Genomic DNA, 14524 nt, shown 5'->3' with positions numbered 1-14524 from the left:
AGTACTGCCTTGTACCTATCTTAAAAAAAATGTATATAAATTTAAAAGGGTTTGTAGCAAACCTGCTCCAACGAACAAAAGATTAGATAATACGATAATCACAGTCTTATGTTGGAAACGAAATCTGGGAAAAGAGATAAATTACTGAGATAAATTACTTCTATTCCAAAAATGATGTTTGGAAAGGACTGGATTGCTTTGTTGGTAAGGGAAAGCATGTATTTTCAAGAGTTCGTTCTTATGCTTTGTGATGAATATAAAAGTTGGGCTACCCGGACGAAAAACATTTGCAACGAATATTCGAATCTGTAGTGGTTGGCTTTTAAGCCCTGCACTTTGTTTAAATGTAGATCTTGGACACAAAGTAACCAGCACACATCAGCCTTGTAACGAAACCGAAGTAAACGTTTAAAAAGAAGCGTTTTCACTTAATCAGTTTCAATTTTTTGAGGAAAGCCGAGGTTGTAGAGACAAACGCATAGCCTATCCCACTCTTTTGCGTTGTAGATATCGTATCCTCTTAAAAAAATAACCAAAATGTTTAAGTGTAATGCTATGGTTGATTGCCTCTCGGTATTATCGAGGAGCAACTTTTGACTTGGCCTTTGTGCCACACCAAATGGGCCGACCTTCGGGCCACGCTGGTAGCCCAAATGCCTTCTCTGTGCCGAATATGCATATTATGTCCTTTTTGTCTTCAGAGTAGTCGTCGGACGCTACTTTAGTGACAGGGGAAAGCAAACCCAATCCTAAAGGACACCTATCCTGATTCTCACTACTTCGTGGTTAACTTTAGCGGAGCGGAAGAAGCACATATGCTACGGATGGGAGAATGGTGATGACCTCAAACAGAAAGGCTGAAATTAACGTCTACCTTCAGCATCTACTTTGGTTCCACATTCTGTAGGAAAGCTATTAACAACTGAAGTGACACCAGTCGGGAATAATCTAGAGGTTTTGTTACAGAATTCCTTATCGCGCCTGCACAAAGCTATTGAATATACAAATTCGTTGTACCTCCTCCATTCCTCTACTAGCTGAGTTAAATTTAGATAGATACGACTGGGCGGCTCCAAAGTGGAAACAACAAGGCAAGGAGAAATACGCGCGAAACCCTTCCTTTTTGGGCCAGTGTTCCTATGCCTGCCTATGGATACGCATGATGGCCAGCACAATTCCCCGTTCCGAAATCCACTTCCCAATGAGGATAAAATTGTAGATTTAGTTGTAATTGCCAAGAGAGATCAGTGACAGTGCGATCATATGTCTTAACCGCACGCTAATTTGATGAGTTGCACGACCGGACCGTGGGTGTTTCCTCGATGCACCGACTACGTTTTGATGGCTGACCCTGGAGGTTGGCCAAGGGAAACGCTGGGGACGACGCTCAAAAGAGGGGAGGAGCTATGTAATGCGATGGTTGTCTACCTCTCGGTCTCGGTCAAAAGCGGCTTTTGGCTTTGCCTTTGCACCACGCCAAATGGGCTAGCCTTCTGGCCTTGCAAGTAGCCTAAATGCCTTCTCTCTGCCGAATGTATGCGTCTCGCCCGAGTATTATGTCCTCTTTTGTCTTTAAAAAGCCTTGAGATGTTACGCAAGCACTGAGGAGCAGGTTTTTGGCATATAATACTATGAGCAGGGTCATGGTGAGCAAAGTAGGGGAAAGTAATTTATGCAAAGGCAAAGGTGTGCATTCCCAGGTCGCCTTTGATGAATTGACCTGTAAGCTTGCTTTCCTTTAAGCAAATTTAATAATGGAGTATGGTTATGGTGCACTAATTATCATATTAATTCTGGTGTCTCATTGATTTATCTATCAGGAATGTTAGTAATAGGAGTGTACTCTGCAAATCCAGCCTAGAACAGTTTAGTAAAACTAAAATAATGACGCGTTGATGTAAATTTTTTTGAAAACTAAGCTCTTTTTGAACTGTATTAGAGGGGGATTAAGAGTAGTAGTTGATTCTTCGACCTTGCCGGGCGCTTTTGATTGGTTGGGGAGAAGTTGGTGAAATCTCCTATTTTGCAGTAGATTTTGGCGGGATGTTGGCCCTTGTGGTTTTGGTCTTCTCTCTCCCCTTCATTATTGCTATAGGCAAGCATCGATCTTTTTATTGTTTAACTTTGTTTATCTTTTCGTCCCCTTTTTTGCCTGTCAAACAGAGTGTACTCTATGTTCGTCCTAGTTTCATTTTAAATAATTGAACGTGTAGTCTGGTTTCGACTTCTCATTTTTTGTTTTTTTTTTCAAATATGCTAATATGGTCTGATGTTGTAGATCCTCCGCCATGTGACGGACATATCAAAGTAAAGTCTGTTCCTATGATGAAAGGTGGTGTATCATATGTCAAACTGGCAGTTGACAACAACGAACCTATTGAAGTACACTTCTCCGTGGACCCTTTGCTTGAAATCGACAAAATAAAATGGACTTTAAATAAAAATCCCATTGACGTGGACCAAGACGAACCTAAATCCGCCGTTTACTGGAAACGCGACCCACTTGGGATCGTTCTCGTCATCCGCTATCCCAGTAAGTTGTAGGCATTCAAAACATGTACTAAGACGTTTTTTCCCAGGTGTTCTGAGATGTTTCGTATTTTATCTCCTTTAGAGCAACAGTTCATTGGAAATTGGCAGATGGAAATTCTTGACATGAACGAAGCGTCTTCAAAGCAATCTTGTCAACTGCAGTGTAAGTTGTTTTTCTCCAATTCGCTTTTTCACAATGGATTGTTTTAATGTTTTAGCTGTGAAGTAATTTCTTTGGTTGATATTCCAATTTTTAAATATTTGGCTTCATCCACTGCACTCCGTCTATTGTTTTGTGCAGGAAGACTGCCATCACGCAAGATAAATACGAATTCTCACAATTGCTAATCTGTGGAGATGTCTTTCTACTAGTTCACAAATGAGCCATTAAATTAGCTCAGTCCTACATTGAATCAGAAGTTCGTTTTATTTTCCCGTGAATCATTTTATTACACGAAGAGTGCTGTATTTCGTAGGTGTGAGGTTTTGTGTAACTTGAAAGAGTTAAATATGCTTACTGCCGTCTTCTACTGCATAGTTGCTTTCAACCCGTTTCACCATTACGTAAGCTTCACCTTGGTTCAAGTAAATAACTTGTTTTTCGATAGGAGTTGGTTAAGTTTCCTCCCATAGAGGAACTGCTTACCTAAACCACTGTCCAACATGCTGCCCTGTTTAATACTGGACACTTACCAGATAAGCAAACTTTGTTCGTCCTTTTATGCTCGGGGTTTTTGTAGAACTCGCTGCTTGAGAATAGATGTTTTCGATGACGCAAAGGAGAATCTAATGTCAAAATCTAGACCTTTTATTGCTCTATTTTGATTTCGACACACACTACCAAGTCGATGGAGGAAGTTTCATGCCCATCTCGGTACTTTAAACTCAACCAACCTACCTTCTATTCTGCTTTGTACAGTTACTTTCCGTCACGTATGCGTGACGTCGGTCTCAAGTGTGAAAATTGAGGCGAACGTGTCAAGAGCCAATATGATCAATGGCACAATTTGTTGTCGAGGCTTGTCGAATTACAAACAACAATTATGACATTTCGTACTGAATAAAGCCCTCACAAGATGTGAAGCATGTGACTGCGAATGAACTTAACAGCGGAAGTTATCACCATTTTTACTTCAGCTCAGCTCTCCCACGTACCTTAGCTATTTATGGCCGTGGTGGGCTTTGAGGTGTCGCATTGTCTCGTCCCACGATGATACTCCCCGTTATAAAATAGTGTGCAGTGACCTTTGTTTGGTGAAGTTTTGTCTATAACTTTGTAGGGTTAAAGTACAACTCTGGTGTGCGCATTTTCCACCTTCCTTGATCATGGCCGATTGCAACTTCTTATACCTTTTTAACCAGGGTGAAACTTCTTACAAGAGACCCTCAATCCCATACTTTACTAATGTTTACGGTTGTCTAGGTTACTGGATTTTTTCCGCTATGGATTTCCTATTCGTAATTAGCACGGAGCGTTATCTTCAGCCTCATGAAAATTTGACACGACAGCGACTATTTTGCCGAAGATAATAATCTTAAAGCTGCTATTGTGTTAAGTGACCATCGTGCGAAGAATAAAAAACGTGCAAGAAGAACTTTGCGGGTATATCGTGGCGTTTTATTTGCGCTATTTCAGCGTCATTTTGAAGATGTGTTGTCCTCACCTCAGTGAGCCATGACTACTAACTCTAAATGACGTCAACGTACAAACTGAGGCGGTCATTGTGAGTTTTGAGACGAGGTAATATCGCTCGATCCAGTACTTCAATCGGGTTTATTGCCTCCATCGTTAGAGTTAGTCTTAAGGCGGAACTTTGATTGGTCAAATTCGTCTTGAAAGATGGACATCAAAACTCATATTCGAAATGACAGTAATTACTCATGGAGACTAGGATTTTAAGGGGTTGACGCCTCCATTGGAGCTGAAATCTCACTTCACAAACGGTGATGTAATGTAAGCATTGATGCTGGCGGCAGCTTTTGTTTTTCACCCCCTCTCATTCTTCTCATTTTTAGCACCTCCGATGGTCCAGCGCTTCATCGAGTCATTCCGCTCTACGGAGGGTTACGAGTTGAGCGTGGTCTGCAAGAGTGGCAGTCTGCCCTATCCCTCTAGGGTTCAATGGTTCCGTGCCGAAGGAACCGGGGATTCTGCAGTCTTGCTCCCCATTTACGTGAGTTTGAGAGGTGTCTAAAATTGCTCAGCAGCTTTTCACTTTCCTATCATCGTTCGAAGTACACTTGAATAAGTTTTTGATCGTTACAAGTATACGTGGACGTGTTAGACTTGCCAAAATTCATAGCGGACACTTTCCTGACTGTTTAAAGCATATTTTGATGTATTTGTAACTCTTGAACACACGACTGGATGGGTTTTTAGGTATTAAAAGAAGATGGTAACTTGCCAGCGGCTGTTTTAGTTCGCTTAGTTAGGTGTTGGAAGTGTTCATCAACGCTGTATTAGAGTTTTTTGAGGTACTGGAATTGTCAGCGGTGACTGCGGATGTTCTTATGACTGTTAAAGGTGCGTTTAGACGGATTCGTGGCTGTTAAAAGCGATCATGGGTGTGCCTGTGCCTATTGGAAGGATTTTATGGAGGCATTACATCTTTGAAATTCAATGCAGACTCACTTTTAGCTGTCATGAATACACTTGGAAGCGTTTAATTCTTATTTGAGGCCTTCTGGACTCCTCCTTTTGGCGGCGAATCTTTTTAAACCTCGTCTTTTTCCCTTCTTTCCTGATCTACAGGACGTCCAAACGACCCATATCCCTGGCGATACCCTCCTCTTCAAGGAGGCCAAAATGAGCGATACCGGCGTCTATCTCTGCAACACTACTGTCACTCCCGAAGGACTCTTTGATTCCTCTGCAGCTGAGGTTAAAATCAAAAGTGAGCTTCATTTTCCCCTCCATTCATACATTCCTTGGAACATGCCTTTATTTATGCATTTAGTCTATCAGTGGTCTGGGTTCTGGTAACTTATTTTTTCATTCTCCTTTCCATCTTTGCGGTAAATCAGTGGTTCAAATAGATTTCTGCCTATAAAAATACCATAGATGCAAGGGACGTTAAGGTGGAGGCAGGGCTTTTAAGTTTAAGTGAGGACCAATTTCTAAGGCGTGAAAATTGCACCCTTTGTTTCCCCACGTATTCTTCTACTGGCACATATAGCGTAGTAAGGTTGTCCAGCGCGGCCGAACCATCCTGGGACTGTTTGCTTCGTCTCGTCATCGGCCCTCGGTACTTAGGCTTAGTCACGTGTGATGCTGTGATACGGAAAATCCCCGTCTCCCCTGTCAAAGCACTCCTTCAAGTCCTCCGTGCTAGTCAAAAACGGAAAGCCGTCTTTTTGCTTGCCATTCTTAATTAACGGTTTCTCAACTGCCTCGTAGCATGCGCGTCGGGTGTTGGTGTGTTTGGAATTCCAAGGCCTTGTCTGACTTCTATGCTACTCACCCAGATGGTTTTTTTCCTTTTCTTCATTCCGTGCTGTTAATCTTAACGTCGTTTGAATAGTCAGTCATTGGGGTTCCTGCGGTTCCGAATGTCGATCGGTTTCTGTGACCCCATTTATCATTCCTGTCTGGTCTTCTGTGCATACACTTGACGTTGGTGGTTATCCTGCAAGAGGTTTTGTCCATGTTAATCGTCTGGGCATTTAATCGTGTATCCATTCGACAATCACCAGTTTTTTTTTTCATCCATTATTTCGTCCTTCTAATCACTGACCTGGACATACAGCTATCACGTGCATTCAGCCTCATTCCACTACCCCATCCCTCCCACAGCTTCTCAATTGACTAACGAATACCGCGCCTACTTTGTCACGCATTTTTGTCTTTCTACCCATCTTAGCATCGTCATATTTTCCATCCGTCTATTCATTATTTAAATTGAGTATCCCTCCAACACCTCCCACATTCATAAGGTCGTCCGCTTGGCGGCCAAATCTAAATACCTCCTTAAGGAGGTGAATAAAGTGTCTAGCCAGTTGCATGTCCACCTAGTCATCCCCTTAGGCAACTAAGCATTTGAATTCGTTGAAGACACGGCATCGACGGGTTACTCCACGAGAGAGACTGCCTCACTATTTGGAGGATCTGCGCTATTTCTGATAATGAAGAATTATGTCTCACCATTGCCGCGTCGATGTAAGATCAGCAGACACGCAAAGAACCACTTTTAGTGGCGTTTGGCATGAATGGTGAAACAATCCGGTTGTATCTACGTGGAGTGAGAGAGGAAAGGCTTGAAGGCCACGTCTACATGTGAAATGGTTGCCACATGCATTAGTGGATGGCAATGCGCTCCACAACTTATCCATTCCCCCATCTGAATGTACATGCTGACTGAAATATGATGCGAAGTGGCTTTCACATCGCAGCATTCCTTCTTCAGGCAGTGAAAATGTCATTGGGTGTCCTCAGATGACCTACTCACTACTCATCGTCTACACATCGCACATATCGGCTTCTGTGCGCACCACATCGTCTCCAAATGACCCTATCTTGAGTGTGATGAACTCCAGGTGGAGGGATTCACTTTGACTTGTTCAAATGTTGAAAGGCAAACAATTACGTCTGAGGCCAGTCCACTTGGTAGGACTTGAGTGTGGGCAAGAAAAGCCTCTCAGGGAGCAGTCAGGAGTGGTGAATCGGGGAGAAGAATGCCGAGGCGACGCAATTCCTCATGTCACTGTGAAAGCTGGCCACACACAAAGCAGAATGAAAGGGTAGGAAGTGAAAGGTGGTTGTGACTGTGACTTCCAGCGACACTGCAATTTCCACCATGTAAGTAGTTGGCAGTCCAGTGTCTCGTTGGGAAGGAAGGCACTACGGAGCACAGCAACTCGTGACTCTCCGAACGCGGCAAATACTATGGAGACTTTTGAAAACGTGTGTACTGTTTCCTCCACTTTCTTCCCTCACATTAAAGGAGACTGGCGGCATTCATGCATTATTCTTCACAACCTATTCATTTCCTCCGTGCGTTCAACATTAGGGCGGAACCTTTATCAACTTCCCTTGTCGTGGGTCTCTTCCTTCGTTTCTCGCCCGTTTTTTGACTTCCATTCAACTCCTCCTAGGGTCTCACTTTTTTGTCGAGAATAATCACCCTGTCCTCATCGGATAGTTAAAATTGGCAGTGGCAAGGTGAGAGTAAACAAGACGGCTTGTTTAATCCCTATTTTAAGGTCACGAATGACGTCCAGCCCACTTGATTTGCGTCTTAGGCTACCCTGGTTGCTGGGTGTGTGCGCAAACTGCTTAGCCTTATTGGGATGGAAAAGCTGTAATCACTTATCCCTTCATTTCACCTAGTTTTTCCATCTGACAGTCATCTATTCTGAGAGCCTCATTCAAATTCGCCTTTTTCACCTGTCAATCCTTGCTAGGCGGAGGGATGGAATTTTCTTCACTTCTATCCAGCCATCCATTCCCTATCCATCTATCTCTCCATCCCGTACCCGTCCATCCACTTCCATATCTGTCAGACCATTCCGTATCCATCCGTCCGTCTCCCATTCATCCATTCCGCATCCATCTACTCATTCATCTCCCCATCCCTTTTCCACCAACTTATTTTTTTTCCAGTTTATCGCAGATTCCTCTCAGTTTCTAGTTTTCTCCGCATCTATCTCAGTGTTCCAATCAGTCTCCATCCGTTCTCATACATTTCCCACCCATTGTCTTCTCTGTGAGTGGTGAGTTCTGGTATTTCTGTTGTTTCGGAAATTTCCACTTTGGTACGCCTTTCTCTAGTACATTCTTGGCTTAGTCATTCTTCTTTTGTTGGAGAAAAGTAGATTATTTTCCGGTAAAACCATAAGCCACAGGATATACGTCTCTTCTGAGTCCCAGCTCAGAGCATTGCGGTCGTAGTAGAAAGGGTGATCAAAGGGGCTAGCTGATTCACTTGCTCTTTTAACGTCACCAATGTCGCTCCTCTCGTCTCTTCTGCCTTCAAAATGTTATGCGTTTCTTAGGGTGTATTTTATTGCGCTTTCCAATCCCGGTAATCGCTTGTTAGTCATTCATCTGGCTCTTCCTTCCTCCATTCATTCTCCCTTCTAAAAGTTGCTTGGATCACGTCTTAGTTCCCATCCACCCCCCTCTTCTTTGATGTGTTTACCTAACCATTCATCCTATGGGGAGTGTTCGAGTCAATGTCAAGACTTTACTGCCTGCCGGACACGGTCCTTAACCAAGTTTATAAGTACATCTTTCCAGGGTTTAGCTAATGCTCAAAAAGGCAGCCTTAGTACGGAAGTCCTTGTCAATACGGCTCAACCCTTTTTGGAGGAGCCTGCTTCACTTGCATCGAAGCGTTTACCTTCTCTACATTCAAGATTGCGTCCCTTGTGGATCTTCATCACAGACTGGAATGTGTTAAAAGTTTACAGCCGTGGCGGCTGAGCTTTTGGGCTGGGGTTGTCACTGGCATCCGTATCGACGGCCAATTTTAAGGTGTCTAAATTGTCACTACGCTGTTCCGTGCACGCACATCCGCACTACCACTGCTGTCAACCGTCTGGACTAACGGGTACGGGTAATACTCGTAGGAAGAACCTGCCACCTACTGCTGTGCGTAGTCCCATCGCGGTAGTCAGGGCTGTGCTCTTCTGGAGGCTTTCACTACACGCCCCGGCTGATAACCTTCGTAAATGGTCCACCTACTCCAAGTTAAGGCGTTTTTTCGTCATCGTCTTCGTGGTTCATTGTGCGGAAGGGGAACTGATAGTCAACCAGTATTCAGTCACTTCATCTGTGCACCTAAATTCTGACTTTCACATGGCAGCCTTGTTACTTTTTCAACGCATTTCACATGCTCAGTATCAGTGTCACGTATATGTGACACCCAGATTTTCTTGCCGAAGCCTTATTGTAACTGGTCGCACTAGATCGTGTGTTGAAACTAGGCAAAGTAGATCCAAAAACAATGGGGTGGATTTCGAATATTCTTGGTCAGAATGAGGATAATTCGCTTCTTCGATAGTTTTTCGGTAATGTAGTGTAGTGGTCCACTACTGGCCAAAGTGCTAAGGAGGAGAGCTACAAAGTACACACCCTCCAAGCCCTACTCAGCAGCATTTATAACATTGACAAATGCAAAGGCAGACTGGCCAAGGGGCGAATAAGGCGGCTTGTAACTCGATCAGCCAAACTTCCGCTCACTCTGTTAGGTTCTGCATTGCAAAACGTGGTTAAGACAAGAATGTCTTAACCGTTTCCTCTCGCTCTTCGTGTGTGTGTGTGTTTGCGCATTTGCGTGTGTGTATGTGTGACTGCATGCAAGAACAGGCATGTGTGGGTTTTCCAATTTGCATGTTGGCACACGAGAGCTCAAATTCACTGCATATTGTCGTTGTATGCAAATCGATTGCTCCGTGCCTTCGGGTTCTTTTGAGCTGTCTAAACTTGCTTCTTTCATGATCAGGTAGAGGAGAAGTAAGTGGTGAGGTGATCGACTCTAGTTGTGTGTTTGAGCCAGGGTGGTTCATACTTAATTCCCTTTCAGTAGTTGGACCTGACACACGTATTGAGCTCGAGGCCATCGTGAATCAATGACCCTGATCGTGGATGTAGCTGTAGCGCCTCGAGACTTGTCGGAAGACGAAAGAGAACGTAGTGATTGGGCAGAATATGGGTTGTGGACGTGCAGCACGTCTTGGGGGCCTGGAGGCTAGGTCGCCCGTCGGAGGTACAATGGCTGAGCACTTATGCGGCCCGTTACCAGAACTGAGAGTTAAGCAAACACCCAAGGTTGTCATAGCCCTTCTCTCCGTTTAAAGTGTCGTCTCCGGCGCTTCCCTTGGTCACAAAGTAATCTGTGCTGTTATAAAAACACTCACGCACCAACCACGGCAGTTGTCGAATCTCCATGCCACTGGGAGGATACTTTATCACAAGGTCACTGATCACCCTTGGCAATTTCACTGGATCTGGACTTTCGTCCTGTGTGGGAATTGTATTGGGGGGCGAGGGGATGTGCCGGTCATCACTAGTGGTAGGAACACTGGCCTCAGTGTAAAGTCACATAACAAAAGACTTGGTTTGACCCAGTCCCATGTCTATTCTTCCTTGTCACCTTTTTCCCATGTCAGTGCTGCTTAGTCATATCGTACTGAGTTCCGTCCAGTTAGTAGAGAGCTGGAAGAGATATTGCGTGTTCGCATAATTGTTGTCTTCATACAGGCACGGTGGACAGCTCGGTAACGAAACTTCTCCAGATGGTTCACGGCTAGTGTTGCTTTCGTTGTTACTAGCTTTCCTGCAGACCACGGGACTGGGTTGGTTCCCAAAGAGCGGCGTTACTTTCAGCCCTTCTGTTAGGGGTCGTCACGAGTTCTCCCATCCGCAGCGCATGCAATTCTCCCACCCTGTAGTAGAAATCGGGGTAGTTGTCCTTCGGGATGGGGTTTGCTTTTCTCTGTCACCAGTGTAATGCCCTGAGGCCTCTCTGAAGCCGAAAGAAGAGGCTACATTCGGACAGAAGACGTATTGTCGACGTACAGAATTCGCCCGTGGGGCTAGTGGCATGACCTAGAGGCTACGCCGCTTGGAGGAGGAACAATGGCGGAGCCCCAAATTGGTCTACGACCTAAACCGAGGGTTAAACAATTAACGGATTTGGGGTAGCTGGCTGGATGTTATAGGCGCTTTGCATGTAGTCACATCAGTACGACCAATTCAAGCTTCTAAATCTGCGCTTAGAGTATGTTCTTGGCCAGGAGAGAACTTTATTTCCCATCCTGAACACCCAGCCTGTACTTTGAATGCATGCACCTCCCCACATCACGACAGGACTCAATTCCTTCCTCTTTGATGTGGCCTCGCGGCCACTTTCACTCAAAGAAGCGATAATTTTTAGGCTCGATGGCAAGCACAGCTGCCCTACCAAGCAGAAGTAGTCACATGATACACCCAGACACGACTAACCACTCCTTTCACTTTTACTGGTTTTAACAACAAAAATTAAAATGTGAGTGTCTTTTAAAGCTATTTCACATATGCAAGAATCACTACTTTGAGAGGGGGGGTGTGAGAATCCGTTTCTTCTCATGAAATTCCACCCCTACTTTTTTGTTCGGCTGGTGACTCCTCAAAAGTTACTGCTTCAAGTCCCATCTTTTGTTAGATTTATGCTTCCGATATGGGCAATTTCCAGGCTCTAACATATAGCCACACCTCATCTTGTTCTCCCATTTGAACCCTACCTCTTGGGGTTATAAAATCCCCCCCTCCGCCCTCCTCTCCCCTCCCTTCCTCCCAGGTACAGCCATCTGTCAATACTTTCCAACTCCCTGATCGTAAAATGTGAGGAATAGATTGCACCTTGTTTTACACCCTCTCCTTTCTTCAATGCTCTCGTAAAAGATTCTCCTCTCTCAGACAGAGGAAGCCTGGTGGTTGAATTAGACTGTCAATTGTTGTATTGCCTGTTTAAAGTGGTCATTAAAACCTACTTCTGCTTCCGGTATTTGACATGCAAACCAATTCTACTCGAATCAAAGTTGACTGCAACTTTTATGGTCAGTAAGTGTTACCATCGTGAGCTTGGATCCTGTCTGTTAAACTTCGAACTGGCGAAATCAACAGGCAGGGCTTCCATCCAGATGTCTTTATTCACCAGTGGGTACGAGTATGCACGGAGGGGAGGGGGGCTTGGATGACAGCCGACTGATCCCGGAGTCACTCGGCGGTGGTTTCGGTCTCGCCTATTTATAGCATTCGACTAACCCTGGGCTTATTATTGAGTATCCATGTCCATCGATACGTGATATCAGCCAACCAGGAGGGAATGGGGGTTGTGGCAAAGTTCTAGCACATTCGGGTGGAAGCGGGAACGTATTTTGGGCTCGCAGGTTGGAAATTTCGTGTCTTACTGCCTGGGAGGCAGTCTATGTGACGGTCTAAGTGGAACAGAAACAATCTGTTAGGGTAGCGGTGTTACTGCGACCCTCATTTGTGCTTCGTGCGTGTAAATCACACTTTTCAAGGTTACTTAAGAACTAACTCTCTCTCTCTCTCATTTTGCTCATTTTTATGATGCAGTAGCACCCTTGTCTGAAGTTATGACTCAATTCCACCCCTGATTAAGGGTATGATTTTGGATGAGCACACTCACAAATGATGTACATACATCTCACTCCCCTCTATTGTTGTTTTTAGTTCATTTAACGATGATTTCTTAACAGCGCTGCTTTTTGTGCCTACAATCTTCAGTCTGTAGACTACAGACTCAATGAAATGTAAATTAAAGTTTTCCCAATACCAAGGGTTCACCATTTATCCAATCACACTCTTTCTTCCCTCCTCAAGGTCGTTTTGCTGCTCTCTGGCCGTTTATTGGCATTTTGGCGGAGTTGATAATCCTCCTCATCACCATTATCCTCTACGAGCGTCACAAAGCGGCTAGGAGGAAGGCGGCCGAGGCGCAGAACCACTCTCTCAGCACTCCCGTCTCACCCAGTGGGGACACCAAACCTCAACAGAGGTACCGCCCGCCTCCTCTTCTCTTACTGGCTTTTCACTCCGGGCTGCGCTCCTATTGATTGCGACGAATTTAAAGGGCTTGTTTAAATTTTTGCAGATATATAGAGAGGCTTTTTTGTTATTTAGGAGGCAGATATGGAGTTGGATGAACAGAATTTAGGTAATTTAAATGGCTGAAGAAGGTATTCTTTTTCTCACTGTATAGGTTTTGGAGCTTCATTACACTGACCTAAACTTGTTTTAAGGGTTTGTTTAATTGTTTCGCGGTTGAGAGAGACTATAATATATCATTTCGTCTAGTTTTAATTGTTCAAAATCTTATGATTTGAAAGCGTCCTTCCGCCTCCCCTTTCTATTGGTTCTTTTTCTACGGTGCATTTCTATTGGTCCACACTCACTTGGGCAGTTTGCTAGCCTGTTTGGGAGAGTTTTTGCGACTTTAAAATATTGAAAATTACTTTTCCCTTGGTTTCAAATTGGCGATTCTCCAAGACACACCCCCAATGATTCAGATTCATAGCGATGAAGCATAATCTAAATACTTAAACCCCTAGGACTCCTTAAGTAGTATTTGAGGGAATCCAATTTTTGACAACTGCGAAATGATTCTTTGCCTATACATTGAAGTTTAAATTCTTTGCTATAGAAGGGGGGATTTGGTAAGAGGAGCTAAAAACGACATTCTGGGGCTTTTTCGACCTCAAAATGGTGCTTAATTTCTCCCATTAGCCCTTCTCAATGGCCTGTTCCAAATTAATCCAAGCCTACCTACGGCCATCTTATTCTGCAAGAACTGAACTGCTTGAGCGATCGGGTTTCCGCAAGTAGAATTTAAACCCTGCAAAGATTTACAGTTGAAAGTACCTTTAAAATCGGTTGGCGATTCACACAAAAAAGCACGCAATTAGCATGGTGAAGCCAGAAGTTGGCTGCATTTTTCCCTCCATAAATTACAAGAAAAAGGAAACTTGGGTTAAAATTGCGGGATCGTAGGAAGTGAGGCCATAAATTGACGTCCGCTTCAAGTACTTTCCTATTGGTTGCTCTCCTTAGGTCACCATTCTGTGTTAAATTAAATATTTCCGAACACGCGAAATTTCATAATGCATCTGAATAGTTGCTGGGCTCTTGACGTTAACGATCTCTTTTAAATTAGCTATTGGTCTTATTTTCCCTTTAAAGACAACATTTCACTGTGTGACGAGTCTTATTTCCACAACATGGATCGAAGAAAACTTTGTGGAAATGGCTCATGCTATTTGCTTGATGACTTGAACTTTAGGCACGCGAAGGAAGTAAAAAAGTCGATTAACTTGCCCCACGTCTAAAGTTCAACTGCTTTTATGACATCCTTTGAGGAGAAGACATTATTTACCGGCTGAGCTATACCCTTTCTATTTATAATCGCATCGAACCCAGGCGAACGAATGTTTAATCACATTACACACATTGTGGTCCCATTTCCACTCTTCAAACTGCCCCACTAGATAC

At 44.0% G+C, this 14524-nt stretch overlaps 1 protein-coding gene across 1 annotated transcript; it reads left to right on the top strand. All coding sequences in view use genetic code 11, as the record gives it.

Annotated features, from left to right (window-relative positions):
- Positions 1 to 2043: 2043 nt before the first annotated feature.
- EGR_08038 (Basigin) lies at positions 2044 to 13092 on the top strand (the record flags this gene model as incomplete). Its single annotated transcript, XM_024497287.1, has 6 exons — positions 2044 to 2116; positions 2279 to 2533; positions 2615 to 2695; positions 4549 to 4706; positions 5285 to 5426; positions 12860 to 13092. 6 exons carry the CDS (start codon positions 2044 to 2046, stop codon positions 13090 to 13092), a joined length of 942 nt encoding a protein of 313 aa, XP_024348286.1.
- Between the last annotated feature and the right edge of the window lie 1432 nt (positions 13093 to 14524).

The sequence above is a fragment of the Echinococcus granulosus genome (assembly GCF_000524195.1).
Source record: "Echinococcus granulosus chromosome Unknown EG_S00094, whole genome shotgun sequence".
Classification (NCBI taxonomy): Eukaryota; Metazoa; Platyhelminthes; class Cestoda; order Cyclophyllidea; family Taeniidae; genus Echinococcus; species Echinococcus granulosus.
This window is presented reverse-complemented; position numbering and strand designations above follow the sequence as displayed.